Source organism: Eretmochelys imbricata, chromosome 4, assembly GCF_965152235.1.
Source record: "Eretmochelys imbricata isolate rEreImb1 chromosome 4, rEreImb1.hap1, whole genome shotgun sequence".
Lineage (NCBI taxonomy): Eukaryota > Metazoa > Chordata > Testudines > Cheloniidae > Eretmochelys > Eretmochelys imbricata.
In genome coordinates, this window is record NC_135575.1 from 35,632,009 (window position 1) to 35,652,373 (window position 20,365).

The 20,365-nt window shown below is 39.4% G+C and overlaps 1 protein-coding gene across 1 annotated transcript in view; it reads right to left on the reverse strand.

Moving 5' to 3' along the window:
• Positions 1-6,732: 6,732 nt before the first annotated feature.
• COL25A1 (collagen type XXV alpha 1 chain) overlaps positions 6,733-20,365 on the reverse strand; it is a 428,953-nt gene continuing 415,320 nt past the window's right edge. Inside the window, exons 36-38 of the mRNA XM_077814764.1 lie at positions 15,073-15,150; positions 12,462-12,500; positions 6,733-6,762 (exon numbers count right to left, since the gene is read on the reverse strand). Of these exons, the coding sequence (XP_077670890.1) occupies positions 6,733-6,762; positions 12,462-12,500; positions 15,073-15,150 (147 nt within the window). The remainder of the gene's footprint in view (positions 6,763-12,461; positions 12,501-15,072; positions 15,151-20,365) is intronic.

Sequence of the window (20,365 nt, forward strand, 5' to 3'; positions counted from 1 at the left end):
ATTTACTTCAGTGAAGCAGGATCAGGCCGTTAGCTGAGTCTGCGGCAATCTACAAAATGGGTAGAATAAAATTTACCAACCTACCAGGGGTGCCTGTAGAGGCATTTGAGGTCCTTATGTGAAAGGCAAGCAAGAGCAGAGTATTAAAGATTAGTTTTCAACCAGAAGTAGACAAACTAAACTTCACCTTATTTCCGATGCAGTATGCAAAAAGGTGGACACAGAACCTGTCAACAAGCTTTTTTGTGTGCGCGCAAAGATATAAAAGATAGATTCAAGGAAAGAGTCTTCATCTCTCAACTTCATGGACACTCACAGGGAAGCATTGCAGGTGCAAGACAGACACCCCAAAAGTTATTTTGGGTAGTCCTGAGAGGTTTATGGAAAAGTGGCAGATTACTACATCTCTGCTATCATTTTGGACTTACAAACTTTGACTCACCTGTTAATGTATTTTACCAGCTTTAACCTCTCAACTGATTTTTTTCTTCACTAATAAACTATTAGCTTATTAGAGAAATTGGCTGTCAGCATTGTCTTTGGTGTGAGACTGAGTATCTATTGACCTGGGGTAAGTGCCTGACCCCTTTCGGGTTGGGAGTAACCTGAAATGGTGTGATTTTTGGTTTTAATAACCTCTTATCACTAAGTTCAATTTTTCTGGGTGGCAAGACAGGTTGGAGGGTCGTAAGGAGATTGTCTGTGACTCCATGGTAATACTGGTATGGTGATCCAGGAATGCACATTTGTTACTGGCTTGGTGAAATTTAATTATAGTATTATTCCTGGGTGAATTCTATACCAAAAAATCAAATTCTTCACAAAATATTTTAAAATTCCGCATATCTTATTTGTCAAAACACAACATAATCTGACAGTTTCAATTATTTTGGTAACTTATGTCAAAATACCTGTCAGCAAGCATGTCAATACAGACAAAGATTCAAGAAACATTTTTTTTTACAAATAGATCCCATGCTAGGCATATTAAAATGGATCTTTAAGTAAGTCCTTTAAACTACAATACAGAAACTTATTTCCCATGCCCCTCAGAAGCAGTGCAAAGGAGGAGCTAAAGGAGAGGGAAGTAATTGCTGGGCAGGAGCCTGTGAGTGAACCTGAAGGGTTGTTGGGTGTGGGTGGGAGAAGTATGGAAGATACGGGGTTTTTTTGGGAGGGGAGAATTGTTAGAGATGGGGAGCCTCTCCTATGCAGACCCTGGTTGATTGCTGCTCTCCCATTCAGTCAGGTATATCTATATCCATTCCCATGTAGCCCTGCATTCCTCCCCCATTCAGTCCCTGGCTCAGTGCTATCACCTCACTAGCTCTTCTGAATTAGTCTGTGACCTCTTCTCTTCTCCCCCCACACTCCCCATCCCATGCCTCCTCACTTGGCCCCATGGGCAGGGTACTGTGAGGGAAAGCAGCCTTTCCTCAGCTGGCTGCTCTAGCTGCCCTCTCTTCTAGCACCACTGCAGCCCCTGGTGGGCAAAAGGTGCAATTGCCATTGTAGTATTCTGCAAGGGGCGGGGGAGAAATCTGCAGAGGACATAAATTCTACACATGCACAGTGGCGCAGAATGCCCCCATGAGGCTAGAATATACCACCAGTTTGGGGTGTCTAACCTTTTGTCTGACAGTCTGGTCTGAGACTGGCACTCTGAGTTGTAAACCACTCCAGACAGCATGACACTGACATTTGGCATAATCCCCAAAGTAGGTCGTCCTAAATTGATCCGATTAGTTGCAGATGGGCTCACATGTATGACTTTACAGGGCATTATGTGAAGTCCCAAACCATCCAGTGACAAGACACACCCCTTTTTCAATATATGTGCATTATATCCAAGACCACCTTTTGCATGTGCCCTTTCAGGTTGTGACGATACTCATACCCTCTTTTGCCTGTTTGAGAGACCTGACAGGGTACAGGGAAACTACATTTATAGCCCTGGTTAGCAATGCCTTAGCTTGGTCTGGCTCCCACTCCAACAGTGAGGAGTGTGGTGGACTACAGCTCAGTTGGCTAATTCTCTGAGGGTGGGGCAGCAGCAACATAGTAACAACTATCCTTCACCATTGCAGAAGGGAGACTGAGCAGGTCCAAATGCAGGCATAGCGGCGTACCTACTTTGCCTTTCTTTCATTCTGGCTCCTGCTCTGGCAACTGTTTGGCTTATACACCTCATCTGGCCACAAACCAGGGGGTGGAGCATTAATGTGACTGAGCAGTGCATGGGGGAGTTCACTTCACTCTGCAAGAGGTTCTCAGTTGATCCAACAGACTTTAGTTTGTTAATGTCTAGGGCACACAAAGCGCAATTGCTTCATCCGCTTTGCCTGAGGCTGTGAAGGGTAGGGTTATAGTCCTGAAAGTCCCTGTATTACCTCATATTTATGAACTTGTTTTAACAGATACACATGCCCAAATAACTTCTGATGGGAGCACACTCCAAATTAGAAAAGAAATACAATAAGCAGCTAGAACCCAGGTCTTCCCCAAGTACTCACGCCTCCTGCTGTTGCAAATAAAACTGGCACTCTTAGGTCTGCACACCCACACAAATCCTGCCAGGTGCTCCTGGAGGGAGTGAGGTGCACCTATTCCTGCACTCAAAAGTATAGATTGCTCAGCAGGTCTTTAACAGCATTCGGGGAAAATCAGCCCTGACAACAGCATCAGGGCTGCAATCAGTTCCCTGGGCCAGAATAAAGATAAAACTTGAGAGCAGGAAAAGTCTCTGGTCTATTTACCAAGCACCTGTTTGCTTTGTAGCAGTAGGGCTATACTATGTGTGTGCGCACGCACGTGAGATCCTTCCACTCCCCTTTGGGACTGCCTTATTTTGCATGTTGGCTAGCTGTTACACGCCCTGAGATTGCCTGTAGTGGACAGGAAAGAGGCTCTTGGTCTCATTGGTGCATTACCCTTTCCAGTTGTTTAGCTATTCAGTGGTTGGTATGTACTACTTTCATGTTTGATTGTATTCTTTCTTTTGTCTCAACTCTTCTCCAGTGTAGTGGATAATGCTGGTCAGCGTGTTGACTAGGCTGTAGCACTCCCCGTACTTTGCAAGGGCGGCTAAAGCATTACACTGTGTGCAAAATGAGGACTGAACTTTAAAGCCATATACTGGAGAAATATTTTGGTTTATTACATACAGCACAGGATGAGCACACAAAAGGGTTGGAGTGCTGAGCTCAGACCTGCCTTACGCCTCCTGTGTAACAGTGGGCAAGCCACTTAACAGCCCCTTGCTAAATTACCCTTATCTGAGAAAGGGACCAGCATTTTTTTTCATTCCCTTTAGGAGTATGTGGTGTCACTCAATTAGATTGAGAACAGAGATTTAGAGTTGACAAAGAAGTGAGAATAGAAGTCATGACCTCACCACTCAGCCCTGTATTAATTCCCCTGAGCCAAGCAGGGATTCTGGTGAGGAAAGCAAAAAGAGAACAAGTCCTTTAATTAGATCTTGGGTTTTCCAAAAACATCTGGAAAGTTGTCTCAGCCAGTATGAGTAGTTTCCTACACACACACACACAGTGCTTTGTTCCTTAGGTGTACACTTAACCAACTCAGCAACACTCTATTCTGCATGGTGCAATTTTTGAATGTTCATAATTCAGTCAAATCAAACCAACTGCTGCCAGAACAAGACTCTGTGTCTCACTGAGGACTATTGTCCATGCAAAACTGCAACGTTCAAATGATCATTTTGGCTGCAGGGCTGTTAAAAACAGGATCCAAAATGTTATAAATGGAAATGCATTTTTTTTCAGTCACCTCTCTCTCAAGGGTTGAAATGTTTTTGCTCGAACTTTTCACAACCAAAAGTTATCCTTTAGGAAGAGGAGAAGCATGGAAAATCTCAAACACCCAAACCCTCCAAGAGCGTGTGTTACAAAGCTCTGTCTGTCCAAGAAGAGGGCTCTAGACCAGAAACCGTTTTACAACTTTAACTATCGTGATTGCTGCTGCTCTAACTACAATATCTGTTTAACAAAACTGCAGCTGTTTCACCACAGACCGCATCTCTCTCTCCTGTTTATGGTGCACCATAAACAGCTTAATGTAAGACTATTTCTCAAACTTTTCAGGTTGGCAACCCTTTATTTGAAGTCAAATTTTTGCAACCCCCTAAATCAGTGATACTCAGAACTCAGAGTTTCAGGAGTCAAATTAGTGATCAACATTACCCAAAAGAGCCAAAGGTGTGTGAATTCATTCTTTCATTTACTATAGCACTATATATTCAGTCACAGTGTTTTAATATGATGTGCAGCAAAGAGCCGCAGGAAATACATTATAGAGCCACTTGCAGCTTGAAAGCCTTAGTCTGAGTATCACTGCCCTAAATTTTCTGTAAAAGTTAAAAAAATAATAATCTATTAAGGATAAACCCATATACCATAATTTATTTGTGTTTTGAGGGAGTGACAGGGAATATTTGATCTTGAAAAGTAACGGTGTGGGAGAACAAGATTTTTGGTTTAGACTGTTATAAATTTTTCAACACCTCATGGATCCCTGTGGGTCACAACCCCTAGCTGAGAAACACTGATGTAAGAGGAATCGGAGCTGGTATGAATATTAACTGGAGGAAGTGGCACTGTATTTCATGCTACAATTAGTCACAACACTGTACATACATTTTTGAATCCAGACACACTAGAACAAATTTTTGCATCAACACTGAGAACTTTATAACTATGGAAATCAGCATCAATGGTTGGATTAATATTTTAATAATTACACACTTTTTACATTATGAAAATAAGTCATAAATAGTGTAAAAATAATTCTGAAGATCAACTTCTCACAAGCTAGGACCAAAAACCCAAGTACAAAACTCAAAACAAAACAATATTAAAAACTGAAAACCAAGGAGAAACTTTCAAAACAAAACCAAAACCATGCCGTTCGAACCAGAGGCCACAATAAAGTGGAAATAACAAATTAAAATGGATTATTTAAACATTGCAATTATTTACACTACTGGGCAAAACAGGTTTTGTGCCATTATTTACAGTGATAAGACACTCCAAAGAGTTGTAACAGAACTGATTACATGAGACTGACCCAATGTTTTCCCAAAAGCAGTGTAACTCTTGCCAAATTACTTTTCATTGCATTTTCATGTCCTCTACTGTACTTACAAGAGACCATTTGCAATACAAAAATAACTGCACTTATAGATGAAAAAAGTAAAAAATACAAATAAAAATATATAATATTTTCCAAAGGAAAAAAAGTCAGATACATACATCTTTAAAAAATGTTATTAGGCAGTATGATATTATATTTTCCCAAACATGTACAATAATATAAGAATATTCACATAAATGTTAACAATATGTAAACATTCTTCTTCTACAAACCAACCTCTTCAATAATACTTCAGAGAAGTGTGCAAGTACCAATGGTATCTGGGAAATTCATATAACTTCTTGGTTAAACAAATAAAACACTAAAGGTCCCAGGTTGGGTAAGGCCCCCATTCTCCAAAGAAAGACAATTGTTTCTAAGCAGCATTAACTTGATATATTTAAAATTACAAAACAAACAACACTCCAGAAGGTTATTTTTAATATGTTACTCCACAAAAGAAGTGGAATCTATGTTCAAATTCTATCAGAAATGAAGGTGGCAGACACTTGTTTGCAACGTCATTTAATTAATGCAACCACCACGTAAAATACTTCAATAACAGAAGGTTTGAGAGAACCTTTGTTTTCATATTACTGTAACATCGATTCATAAAAACAAGTTGCCATATGAAAGAAAACAATCAGATGATAGGCTTATTATTTTAATGGCCCCAGGAAAATGAATCAGAATCCAGAACCATCATACTCCATGCTTGCTTCTGACGTGTCTCTTTGCAAAGATCAGAACTTCTGTGAGATATTTTTTTTTTCCCTTTGTAAAAACTGAAGTGTTCTCCTCAGGTAAAATGTAAAGATACAGATTTACCAATACATTTGTATGATGGACAAGTAGTGGAGGTAAGGAAGTTTGAAAGAAAATGTCAACTTCTGCATGTCCTGTAGGATCTTATTCGTTTTCAGAAAAGCGATATTGTTCCTGCATCCACAGTCCCATTGAAGTCAATGGATTTTCTCTCACGATTAATAATGCTTAGCTCTTCTATGCACTTGTAATTAGTTGATCTCAAAACACTCTACAAAGGAGGTAAGTAGTATCATTATCCCCATTTTACATGTGGGGAAACTGAGGCACACAGTGAAGTGACTTGCCCAGCATGGCAGTGGCACAGCTGGGAATAGAATCCAGGGAATGAAACCATGGTGTAAGTCAATGGAACAACTCCCATTCTCTTCAATGGGGCCAGGATTTCACCCCATTTCCTCTGACTCCCAGCCCAGTGCTCTAGCCATTAGACCACACTGTCTGCTCTTAAGCAGTTAAGGACTGCCAGAGGCAGGGTTGTAGTATGTCCCACTGTCATCATCAGACAACAAATACACAGAGGTACTTAATTTGTGTGTATTCAATATTATAAAGCTTCAATTTTTCACACTGTACATAACACTGACTCTTGAAGATAACCCGTTTTAAGCTATTAGAGCACATATGCTTCTTTTTATGGATGCAGACATGCTGATTTGACCTCTTTCAAACTTTCCAAGAATACTTCTATGGTATACAGAGAACACACATATAACAACAGCTGGATGCACAGAGTCATTCTGCCTCACCAGATTGTCAGACAGTGACATCAAAATCACCAATACACTAAAAAAATATTAAAAGAAAAATAACTTATCAATATAGTGAACGAATGTTTCAGGCTTTACTTTGTAAAAATGAGGTTTAAAAGCATCCTGTAAGAAAGTTCTCCCCCCCCCGCCCTCTGTAATTAGCTTATGAAAATAAAGACAAAAGGCCACTGTTCAATGTGACTGCAATACACTTAAGTTAAAGATACATAAGAAGATTGGTACCAAACAAATACTGAAAACCTTAAACAAAGGAACAAGAAATAATCACAAAAACAAAGCGAAGGATACAAAACCTAAGTAAATTCATGTCCTCTACACATTTTTACAACTGAAAAGGTTGGTAGATGAACCACTGTTTCTGCATATTCACAAAATTAAACAAAGCAAATGAGGAATGCTATTAAAACTGTAATAATAAAAAAAAGGTGGTTCGAACCAAAGCTGTACTGCCAAACAAAAACAATGATATACTGGTAATAGCACCAAAACCAATTGTCTTTAAACTAAACAAACATGTTGCAAGTCTTCAGAGGGTGCTTTTCGTTATGAAATATTCAACTTGAGCTATTTTGTCTATACTACACATCAACCTTTTCTAGATTCCCCCCTGCTTTGCATGCTGTAGGCACCTTTTCAATACCACTTAATAGGTATGTATTACTATTCTAATCTGACTGGTTATATTGATAACGCTGCATGTCTACCCTGTCATTTCAGTGGAATGATCCTTTCCTGACATTAGCCAAAATCCAAGACACCGTTAACAGACAGCAGAAGCATTCTTACCTGGAGGGAGTAAAAATAAGCAATTTATGTTACTTATTTTTGTTTTTAAGTTTACAGATACACGTATTCTGTGGGTCATTGTGTTACTGACTATCGCACACTTACACCAGAGCTGAATGTTGCCCTGTGTTGAAGTCACCAAGTACTATCACCAGAACTGTATGTACGGTGATATTCCACACGAGGGGAGCCTCAACACAAGTATCGGAACGAAGGCTCATGCTTTTCTTGTTTACAAAAGAGGATTTATAAAGTTGATGTCAAGTCAGGTACAGCAAAAAATATTGGGGTGATAAGGGACAGCACGCATTTAATAGTGCGTTAGCTTGGTGCGAACGCCTTGAAATGACTCACTTTCATGGGCAATTCCAAGTTTTTGCGACCATATTCAGCATGCTAACACGGTAGTAACCTTCCTCATTTATTCTGCAAGCACAAAATGTGAGGGAGAACATGCACGTATCCTGATTTTTTCACTAAAACTAGCGGACTCCATGCTATTATTACCTTTTATCTTAATGTCTTAGCTAACGGGGCAATTTTTCTCATTAGAAGATCGGAATTACCATACTGCACTGGACAATAGACCATATAGTCCAGTAACTTGCTGCTGGTGGTTCCCAGAAATTGGTGTGCCACAGAAAGATGCTACTTCCAGTCCCCATATGCATAATGCACTTAATCATTATGTGTCATTTTAGGACATGGACAGCAGGATTCTCTCCTGTTAAGAGGACAGCCTGAAGGTTTCCCAAGAAACCAGAATAAAACTCGGAGGTGGCAGGGTGGAATGCTGCTCTTGCCCTGTTCCTGTAATCCCCTTCATGGGTGAAACTTCCATACTGGAACACTCAGACTTAAAACAGTACATAACAAGCCTGTGCAACGGTTGCAAGATCAAGCTGTTGGTGGTGGTTGTTACTACTTTTTAAGTAGAGTAAAACATCCATTTCTAGCAAAACATCACTGGGCCTTTTAAAAAAACAATTGCACCTGGAAGCAGGCTCTCTCTAGGAAACTAAAATGGAGACTTATGAAAGAAATCATCTTTATAGAAGTAAAAAAATTAATTATTCTCTCTCCTTGAAAAGCTATTTTCTTGACATGGTTTTGATATATTGAAACGGCATTAAAAATATTATGCAGAATGAAAGAAATGCCTACAGTGTGGATTCTAGTGACTTGAGATTCTAATGTAGTAGTAACTATCCACTTGAGAGTGAAATCATGAAAGGTCCCCACTTCCAGATGATCTACAAACCCACTGAGCAACAAATTATGCATATTTCCAGGAATGGCAGGGTGCCTTCACATTGATGGAGAAATACTCTTTTTCTGCAACTCTGTTTTTGGTCTGCCTATAAAATGAACTCTCAGAAATGTATATTAAAAGTTTGTGATCATCTCAATATGCACATTATTTGAACAGATCTAAAAATGATTTGCATCTATCAAATACAGAATTGTTTCATGCAAATTAATCTCTTAATCTGACCACAAATACACCATATGAAGACTCAAAACTGTAACTGAAACAAACAAATTTTCAGGGAGGCTCAAACTACAAACTATGCACCAATTCAATGTTTCCAGTAATCAAAATGCAGCGAAACAAAACAGTTTCTGCTTCTTTTGTGTACTAGTCACTTGATCAGAAATGGAAAAATAATTACACCTTATAGAGTGTATTGTGACTACCATATCATGATAATCACTTGGGCTCACTCCTTTTCTACATTCTTTGGGTAACCATGTTCAGCAAGATCATTGCAATTGCAGAAAAAGAACTATGTGAATAAATCAGCTTGTGAAAGTAAAATGAAATAACTTTTTTTCCAATTTAAAGGCTTCAGAGACTCTAAAAATAGATAATACTGAAACAAGAGGAACACATGGTGTGAAGTACTTCCTTCAATGCCTAAATATTTGTCACAACAAATCTGAAAGAGGCTACTGAAATTAATCTTCTGCAAGTTTTGAAAGCTATGGTTAATTTTGTTTCATTCCCCCCCCCACAAAATACAAGAGTCGTGTAATTTAAATTGGATAATCCAAAGCACACACTACAGTACATACAGATCCCATCAGTTTCATTAGTCCATAGAAGAGTGTTCTAAGATTCCCCATTGCCAAGAATGCTTTCCTTTAGCAACCCAAAAATACAATATGTGCTGCAATCCTTGAATCAGACTGAGAAGTTTCTAATCTCAAATGGGGCCTGCGGTCAAACGATCCACTTGGCATCTTTTCAACCTTTTCAAACTGCCCACAGAGGAAGTCTGGTTTCTCCTTCAAACTTCTTTCCTTCTTGGTTAAACAGTTGACAGCACTTGGCATCTAAACCCATCTATCTTGAATGTCTTCGTGACAGTGAGCAGTGCAAGAAAAACCAATGCTGATCAACAGGCATGACCCCTTTTTGACCAAGGGGGGGTGCACATGACCCACACAACTGGAAGCCATCCACCTGCAGTTGGAACTGTGTTCCCCAAAAATTCAAGACCTTTTTCTAATCTCCTCTCCTTTATCTCTTTTTGGCAATAAGCCACGGTGTGACTCCCTTGAGATAACAAAAGGAAATAATTCAGAACTTTGGATCAAAGGTCACAGTGAGCAGCCATTTAGCATGTGGAGTGATCACACAACAAGCAGGTTTAACACACAATTCATGCTTTTTTTTTTTTTTTTTTTTTAGTCTGTACAAGCAGGGATGATGGCATGAATCAGTGATGGTGTTTAAGATGAACATGGAAGCAAAGTCAGTAAATTCCAATGACAGTTGGTACAGTGCATTTCATAGCATTTAGCTCATATTTGGTCACAATTTCATGTAAACTAGTTAATGGCACTCATTGTCCATGCAGGTCCACAAGCCAAAAATAAGAGAACTTGCAGAAAAAACTAAATCTCCATGATTTATCTCTGTATAGATATCTCTATAGAGAGACTAATCTTTATTTTTGCAGATTTCTCCTGTGGTTATATATATTGCCTAACTGCAGATGTAAGTGAAGAAAATGTACACATGGACTACTGCAAACAAGTAGAAGCAGCTACATGTAAACATATCTCAGACTTGTAAAATAAAATTTCTGTTTTCAACTATAAATACAAAAAGTGGAGTATTATACACAACTTCATGCTTCTAAGGTTAGATTCATCACTGCAAAGAGACAAAAAGAGATAAATTGGCCAGGTTAGTACTCTAGTAGCCAAACTTCTATTCCAAGTATATAAAGATAGGGCAGAACCCCAAACATCTTTTATTCTCTAAGCCACAAATGTGCTTTCAAAATGCCTATAATACTTTTGTGGGTTTTTTTAATTATTGTTCAGAGATGCGGTCACAAAAATGCCTCTGAATAACTCTTTCTGGGAAACTAAGAATCACTGATTTAATGTGCATACCTACTTCAGTTGTCAGTTACCTAAAGAATTATAGGCAGATACTGACCTCTTTTGAGAAGAAAAACAATGCTTATTATCCTGGGAAGCAAATAGTGGCTCCTGTTTACCTCTAGCAACAAGATGGGTAGCTGTGTAAATACCACCATCAATTTTAGATCTGGTCATCTTCAAATATGAGTAACAAATAGCTTCAAGTACTACAGCAACTCCGGAGTTGCTTTGCCTGTTTTGAGAGCCACAGCTGAAACAGTGCCTCTAAATTGTCAAGAGAGGCACTAGTTAAAGGGAAGCTGCAGGTGTATTGACTTTCTCTGCAAATACAGCTACACTTCCGCACACGTTTTCCCAGCTTAGAAGTAGAATTTTTATTTTCAGTCTAACCTACACATTGTTTCAGCTTTGCACATAGGGCTAACCCTGCTCTGCTCTGCAGTAGCTGGCTTGGGGGTGGGCAGGTTGGGAAAAGGTAGAGCAGCTCACTGTTGGCGATGTATGATGTCCCGCTCTATAAAGCAGGACAACTCAGTGCAAGCTGCCACAGTATGCTGCTGCCCACTGAGTGGTGTTTATAGCTCCTCTTAGCTGAATAACTTTATACCTGTGCCAGTCAGCACGCCTACTACTGGCAGCATACCTGCTTCCTGGCTTGAGGGCTACACTCCCTCCTGATCCACAGCTCCACCTGCTAACTGGTGTCTTTCAAATAAAATATTCAACGCTCTTCATTATTAGCCAGACTCTACTATGTGACCACAACTATCTAGAATCATCTTTTGAAAAATGCCTGGGGTGAAATCCTGGCTCCTCTGAAGTCAATGAGAGTTTTTCCATACCCAGACAGGATTTCACACATGGTTTATTCTTTCAAGTGAATTCATGCATCAGTATTCAGAGAGGAATAAATATCTGTTCACGGATACATTTGCTCTGAATGCTGATGCTTTTAAATCTAGCATTGTCAGAGTTCGACCATTCAATAGCGGAAAACTTTACCAAGTAACAATGTTATTACCTAGCATTGCTGAAAAATCAGCAGCAAGCAGTAATAAAATGCAACAGCAGACTTTGGGGGTTGGGAAAGAGACAAACAGGAAGCAAGATGCATTGTCTCTTTGGATAACCTAGAAAACCCAAAGCCTGATAGGTCAATATGAACATTTTGGTAAGACTCTGCCACACCCCTGATGGGCAGATCTGATACTGTCTCCCAGCTCATGTGCAGGGGCTGAAGGAGATGTAGCTCTCGCTGTGAGGAAGAATGATGGTCTTTGACTTCTTAGCAACTCAGGTGCCAATTGTTTTCAAATACTGCATAAATCAGTTGCTGTTATAACCTCTACATATTACAAATTCACCATGCAAATAATATTTGAGAAGAGGTTATAACTTGGACTGCTGTGTATTCCAAAATCTGTAAGCTATTCTTACTGAAATCAGAGTGTGTAAGGTCAAAAGGGTTCTCTTATGCCAAAGAAAAGGGATGGTACCTCTGTGGAGAAATAATTTGGCACGTCTTACCTTTTGCCAACAGCCAGGCATTGGTAATCCATCTGGCCCCTGTTCCAAGGAAAAAGATAAAAAGTGCATAGATGAGCCGGACAGTATATCTGATGAAACAATCATGCCTTCTTAGCTAATGAATAGCTCCCACTTCCTAACTAATAATTCTGTCAGTTAAGATGAGGAAAATTCCAACATCCAATACAGGCTGAGTGCGTTCACATTGTAAATACATACAATCCGGCCCCTCTGAAAAATTCAAATTCCAAACTACAGTGTGCTTAATCATGGTAAGAACTTTAAATCATAACTGCTTTATTTTTGCTGTCATGGCAACATTATCAGGGGTCAAATCAGCAGAGCTGGATTCACCGCCAGCAGACTATATGTTAATCTAAAGTGTATCTATTATTCATAAGTCAGTGACATTTAGCCACAGATCAGTCAGCAATAGTGTATCGCTTACTGTTTTTGTGGTCCTAGTACAAAGTTAACCCATTGATAGGATATTTATATCCAAACTGCACATGGGAATATTTTCATACACGTTAATTCTTACCTTTATAAAATGAAAACTAAAGGACTGAACCTATTCATACTAAAATCAGTGGGGGAAGTTTCCATGAGAGCAAGGCACTAAGGTAGAAGCTGACTATTCTGTAGCATGCATAACATATGGCTGTCAAGCTATTTGTAACTTGGACTGTGCTAGTTACGAGCACTTAAATATACTCCCAGCACTGTATTCTGTTCTTGCACATCTGTGTCCCCAGTTTAGCTCATGGGACAGATTCTGGTCTTAGATACACAGGTTATAATGTTTTATAATACACAGGTTATAATGTTTTTCCACTGAATGCATCCAATGAAGTGAGCTGTAGCTCACGAAAGTTTATGATCAAATAAATTTGTTAGTGTCTAAGGTGCCACAAGTCCTCCTTTTCTTTTTGCAAATACAGACTAACACAGCTGCTACTCTGAAACAGGTTATAATGAAGTTATTCCTGATTTACACTGGTGTAGAGGCCCGATCTTGTAATGTGATGAGTGCACAGAGTCGAGGGAATTCAGCACCTCACAGAATTGGACTATAAATGAGAGGAGAATCAGGCCCCAACCATTTATTAGGTTAAGGGCAATACTACTTCATACTTGGATTTCTTTTCTGCTAACAATTCTGAGAAACAGTGTTTGTGTGTGGGGTGGCTTTATTTATTTATTTATTTATTTTCTGGCAAAAACTACCTGCTTTCTAGAACACGAAACAGTGCTGTTTGTTTAAAAGTTTATTCTGATAACTATCTATCCCACCAATAGAAGAACATTTTCACAGCAGTGGTGTAAGGATTCTCCAGATATAAATGATACTACAAAGACAAACACATTTTTTAATTATGAAGGCATGCTTGATTACCCCCCAACAAAATATGAGATATGGTTATCATTAATCAGAAGCAAACAAAATATAACATGGACTATATACTTCAGATTAAAATTCCATTGACAATTTAGATTAGAAACTTTGTACTTGATATAAAACCTACTTAATTTTAACATTCATCTTTAGATAATCGTGCTTAGCTAACAAACAATATCAGAACATGCAGACCAAATTTAACTGCCAACAATTAAAAACACCTATATCTTGAGCCTTTCGGAAATGTGTATGTACGGTTCAATTTTAATTGGAAAAAATAGAACATACTTAGATTTAAAAAAAAAAAAATCTGTGTTGCCAGATTGGTACAAGGGAGAGGGTCAACAAGTAGAATTTTAGTATGGGGGGAACTTGAATTCATGCTAACACAGAGTGGGGGAGTATTGTGTGTATTGCAGGGAGGTAAGTTCCAAAGGAAAGACCATTAAATTGAAAACGTTAAATAACGAAGACAGTGAGGGTTTGGGCTGCAGACCATTATCTTCTTACAAAGCTCAGCTAAGTTTTCTGTTTCAAATTTAAATACTACTCTGATTTATGGGCCCGATCCCAAAATCTTTGTTCATAGGGCCTCATCCTGCAGATCTTACGCATATCTTTGCTTATTGCAAAGCTCTATGATTTAACTTTGACAGATTGATATTTATCTCTTTCTCTGCATAAATGTCATCTTGGCTCAATCCTGAAAAAAAGATGCACTCAAAACTCCCATTGATGTCAGCTGGAGTCAAGTGTGCAGAATCGTTTCAGGTGCAGGTTAGGGTGAAACTAATTCCTGTGCAGAGAGCCAGCATGAGGTCCCCACACCATTTATGTTGTGGGACTTAAATACCGTATGGTCCTTGTGCTGGCTCTCCGCAAAGAGGTGTATTTCATTCTTAGTGAGGAAGGCAAAAGGCATTTGTTGGGAGAAAAAAACAAACAGTGCTGAGGGAAAAATTATGTTGGAAGAGCACACTCAAACTACCATGTGATGTGGGAGCAAAATGCTGGGTGTTAGGTTCCAGGTGTTGACAGAATGTGTCTTCTCGATACAGTTATGATTGCTGAAGCAGCTGATTTGTTCATGCACATGCATGTATTAGTGGATAATGTAAAGTCTGCGCAGAAAAACACCACTTTACACTGAGAATGACTGACTATATACAAAGGAATCGCATGCAGGGTTGGTAGGAAAGAGAAATACTGTACCAATTGGCAAGGGGCATCCAGCCCATCCAGGCCTGGCTGGCCTGGCTCCCCTTTTTCCCCCTTAATTCCACGGAATCCCTGTTTGTAAAGATTAACTTGCAACGTTACTGACAAAGAAGTGTCTTTGGTATTTGATTTAACTGGAGCAAAAAAAAAAAAAAAAGAGATCAAGAGGAGCAAGCTTACAGCAGCAGTGATTAAAACCCATGTGGAAATGACCCAGGTGCAGTCTCACAGCTAAGATCTTAGCCTTTAAATGACCCTCCAATCAAGAAAGAACTATTTAGCACAACAGGTTTCCAATTTGTATAGAACACTGACAGGTAAGTACAAGGAGCCAGAACGTCTACGCAACACATTCCATGAAAAATATTCCACAAGTGACATTCATTTTTAAGACCGTCAAACTGTTAATTTAAACCAAATTAGGAGGACAAAAAATAGCCCAGGCTGGAATTTTCAGACTAGGAGAGGAAACCCTTTGAATTATATCAGGTTACACTATAGCTGTGGCTTGTTCCTCTTCTCTCACTTTATCCCGTTATAATCTACAGCAGGAGGAGCGATTTCCAATACATGAGTGAGACATACCAATGGGCAAGGTGCATCTAATCCAGGGGCACCCTGTTCTCCTTTCTCCCCTTTAGGCCCCTTTTTGCCTTTCTTTCCCTTTTCCCCCTGTGGACACAATGGTTTGGATAAAACAAATGTTTCATTCTTTTGGGTAAAAAAATATAAATGAAAGAGATTGGTTTAAAAGATGTTTTTTTTGCCAGTGGAGGGCTGAAAGGACACTTACCACTGTGTTCTGGTTTGGATGGTGCATTATGTGGAAAAATAAATGATATGATCATAAGCAAGACCTGCATCAGTTGGTATTATTGAGCTTTTGTATGAATGTTTGTATTATGAATTATTTGAATCCTAAAGTAGGGTTTGAAATTATAGGCTGACTTCCTGATTCAAACTGTGGATAAGGACAGAAATGGCAAGCGGATTGTGGCCCTTTCTTTGGGAGCTACAGAGGAAGAGGAATTTCTAGTCAGAGGTGCCTTTGGAACAACTAAACAGATCAATCTCATTTCTACCATTAGGGGGCGGGAGGGGAAAATAGTGGGAACAACTGATTCCCGGTGTGATTCAGTGGAGTCACAGCACGGATGACTATGTCCCAACATGTCCTTTATTGAATGGACCTTGCATGCATCAGTCCCAGTAGCGTATGGGCCAAATTCTGCCCTCAGTTACCCCCATGCAAAACCCACTGAAGTCAATGGGATGGCATGGATACCACTCAGAACAGAATTTGGCCCTTCATTTCAAACCCTGCTAAAGGACTCAGAAGATCCATACTGCTTGATGTTGAGGTGCTATACAGTTTTCCAGTGATCCCTATCTTTCTGTAATTAGAAAAAAAATTAGAAATGCTAATGAATATTTTCATTTAAATTTCATGTTCAAAACATGATTTCCAAACATCTCTCCACTGCAGGTAAAATTTCATTGGTTTATTATTATTCACTCTTTTAAGCAGGTGACTGAGTTTGCACTGAGTTGCTTTTTAAAAAAGCAAACGATTAAGACTTCTGAAAGAGAGGTTTACAGCAAATTTCACAGCTTTTGATAATCCATTGAAATGAGACACGGAAAAAGAATCTTCTTTTTCCTAACAGGCCTACCGTGAAAGGATGACTCCCCTCCAGCAGTATGTGATATTTGGAGAGTCAATTTTATAATTGATTTCACACCATTTGATCACAATGGTAAATGAGTTTCAGGCTCACTTGCAGTTTAATAAAACCAAAACTGCTTCTATTAAAAAACAAAAAAATGGAGTTGGACAATAAAAAAAGAGGTGGGTGCACCATGTATATTACAAAGAAATAGAAAAACAGTGAAAGGAAAATTAGTATGACACTGGAGAACAACCAAGGGAGGGCTTTCAAGGGTTGTGGCTGTGGAAAGGATTCAGTTTGTAAGGAAAAGGGTAAAAAGGACAAGGAAATTGTAAGGAAGGAAGGTAAAAGGAGAAGGAAAGAATGCACCTCTGAAAAGGCAGACATGTTTAGGATGAAGTACAGTAAATGGACTTTCAACCAGTTTCACAACAACACAAAGATTAAATCCATTTAGAAAATGATTTTGTTTTTACAAAAACTTGATAAATTTAAGAAGCAAACTGTCTTACTGTAATGCATTTACAAAAGGGAAAACACATAATATACATGAAATACTACAGAATACAGTACCATTCAAATGTAAACAAGAGTTTTCCACAGACAGATATACTGTATTTATGGCACCATGAGAACAGAATTTCCTCATTTATCTTTCCTGTGTGCCAAAAAGCATTCTTCCATCAACCTAGCTGTGTCTACAAAAGGTTAGATCAGCATCCTTGGTGCTTAAGGGGTGTGGATTTTTCACACACCTGAGCACCGTAGCTATGTCGACCTACATTCTAAATGTAAACCAGGCCTCTGTCGGTTTTAACTCGCTGATCCTCCTATTAATTCTTCAATGAACTGGGGGAGGGTGGGAAAAATGGGGGGGATTGTTGCTGTTCCCTTAACTTGCCACTCCCCACTTCCTTGAGTTTCAGGCAGATTTCAAGGGATCCCCAGAAGTCCAGGAGCATCTGTGTGAATGTCCCATTTGTCACTACTGCTGTCCAGCACTGATGGATGCTGGGGAGCACAGCTCCTGAAGCAACCATGCTTCAAGGGATCAGTCTATATGTCCTGACTCTGGGCTCTTTCCCCAGTGAGAGGAACAGCATCTGGGGGGGGAGAAGCAGCACAAAGGACAACAGATTAAGAGCTGTTATAACTTGTGCTGTGTGTTCCCCATGTGATTAAAGATGGAGAATCAACAGAATTCTACCTGGCTTCCCTACCCCACTCTCCCTCCTGTTCTCTCCAGAACTGTGCAGCCCAAAACCTGTGGAGGGACTGCTATGTGATTAGGGGAAGGACACAGGCTCCTCCCTCCCCTGGAGACAGACTCCCCTCAGAACACAGAAGAGAGCATGAGGCCCTTAGAGTGCAGTCCAGTGAGGTTCTGGACTTCCCCCCACTCCCTTAACATCAATGGGCACTTTGTGAGATTGAATTTTAACCTGGGTTGAGAAAAATCAATCTTTGTCCTTTTTTAAACTGTTAATGTAATATCTTTTAAAAAGGTGGGTTTTAAAAAACAAAAGGTAAAACTACTGGCCTCTTATTTAGTAAGGTTTTTAAAACCCATTTTAATGACCCAAAATACCACATTATTTAAGTGCAGACTTTTGAGGATTCATTTTTTTGATTAATACAATTTAAACAAACAAACAAAAAAAAAACAAACCCCAAACCCAGTCAAACTAACAACAAACCAATCAAATCATTTTAAAAAACCTATTTCTCAAAAAGTGCTCCTGGAATATAACCTTGTATGTCAATTTGCAGCTTTGAAAAATTATATTTTTACAGCCAAGTTATGAAGAAATTATGACGCAAACACTGACTCACTTTCACTGTAGCAGAGCTAGTGAGCACCTGTAGGAGAAATTACCAGTCTATGACTTAATCCAGAACCAAGGGGCTGCAGATTTATGCGCTGCCCAACATTATTCGGAGCACACGTGAAAGAAGAGATGTCACTGGTTGCTAAAAAACATCATGTTGTTTATGCGAGAAATTTCTGCAGTGTAAATGAACCTCAGGTTTTCGGTGCAGTAATTTAATAATCTGAATCTCTGTGACACCAGCCTAGCAGTCAATATCATTCAGCAATATTTAAAGTGACGTTATCCAGAAAAAAAATCATGGTAAATTGGCACATAGCTGAATTGAAATCTGCGCAGCTATGCTAATTTACACTAGCTAAGGACCTGGCCTCAGCTCTCTTGACCTTTTTTTCTTACCCTAACTATTACAGCTGAGAAAATAAGTTACAATGAATGATTTATCAGTTTAATTTAGCCCTTACTGAAAAATGTATTGGATAAAATTAGCCTCTTTGTTCTGATCTTGGAACAATGACAAGCAGATTGTGATTTCCTCATATCCATTTTCCAAAAACATATTGTTTTTGGGGAGAGGGGTTAAATTTCTTTAATTCTATGAATCGATTATGCATGAACATTTCTCTCCAAGTTTTGGCTGTTTGCTCTGAAAGTTGTGCTAATCAAGGGTGGTTGGGCAGATAAGTCACACGGTATTGTTTCCCCTTGCCAAGCAATAGCAGATCTTGAGACCTGGTGGGTCTGTTTCCCACTAGGAGCAGAAATCAGTGTTGCAGAGTAAAGATGTTTTCTAGTATAATTTATTTCCAAGAAGTATACACCTCCTATTTCCCTGAACACAAGTCGTCAAAAACTGCAAAAAACCTCAGCTTAGACACCACTGCCTTTTTACCAAGAAGCACCTGTCTTGGACCACTCTTTCTCTTGGAATGTCAGTGCTTAATATATTGTTCCCCTTCCTACCTCAGCCCCTTGGCTTTCTGGGAAATCCCTTGCCTAGGATTACATGGTTTCCAAAGGTGGCATGGCTATCCCTTCTGCTACTCTACAAAACAAAAGAACTCTAAAACAAATTTAATCAGAAAGAAGAGCGCTTTAACCCACACAATCCTCTTAAGAAATGTCTGGGTGCAGTACTGTACAGATCCCTTTCTATGGAGGGTTTAATCCTCCTGAATGCTTATACCTCAATGACTCACAACAGACGTCATATTAGCACTTGTTGCCATAACAGTATTGTTTCTGTGCCCTGACTCGTAAGATACGCAGGCACTTCTGGAGCGAATACTCATCATGCGTGTAATATTTATAGTTCTGTGTCTGCCAATACTTGCTCATGTGACTCTGAGGTTCACTTTCTGTGAACATTCATGCCAATGAAACTTGATCACATGAATGTCCATGGAACAGGAACACAAAAGTGGTACGGGTACAGTTAAAGTGAAGCCATTTAAAAACTCAAGCTAATATTCTTTGACACCATTTGCAGTGTCTTCCTTTAGGATGATGTAGTCTGCTCCCCAGCACAAGTGGCTTGCTCTGTAGGCTGGTACAAGGCCAAGGTCATACCTTCTTGTAGGCCCCCTTTGAAGGAGCAGCCCTCTCCTCCTGTGGGCATAGAGAGACTACACTTGTTGTAAGCCCCTGTGTGGGCAGCACGAAAGGAGTCTCTTTGCAAACTCTCCCTGTGGCCCTAGGGAGAATCACAATCTGGCCCTAGAATATTAATTGCTTTTCACTGTGTTTATTATTTGCATATCACTCAGCTTGGGTTGTGAAATGAGGCTA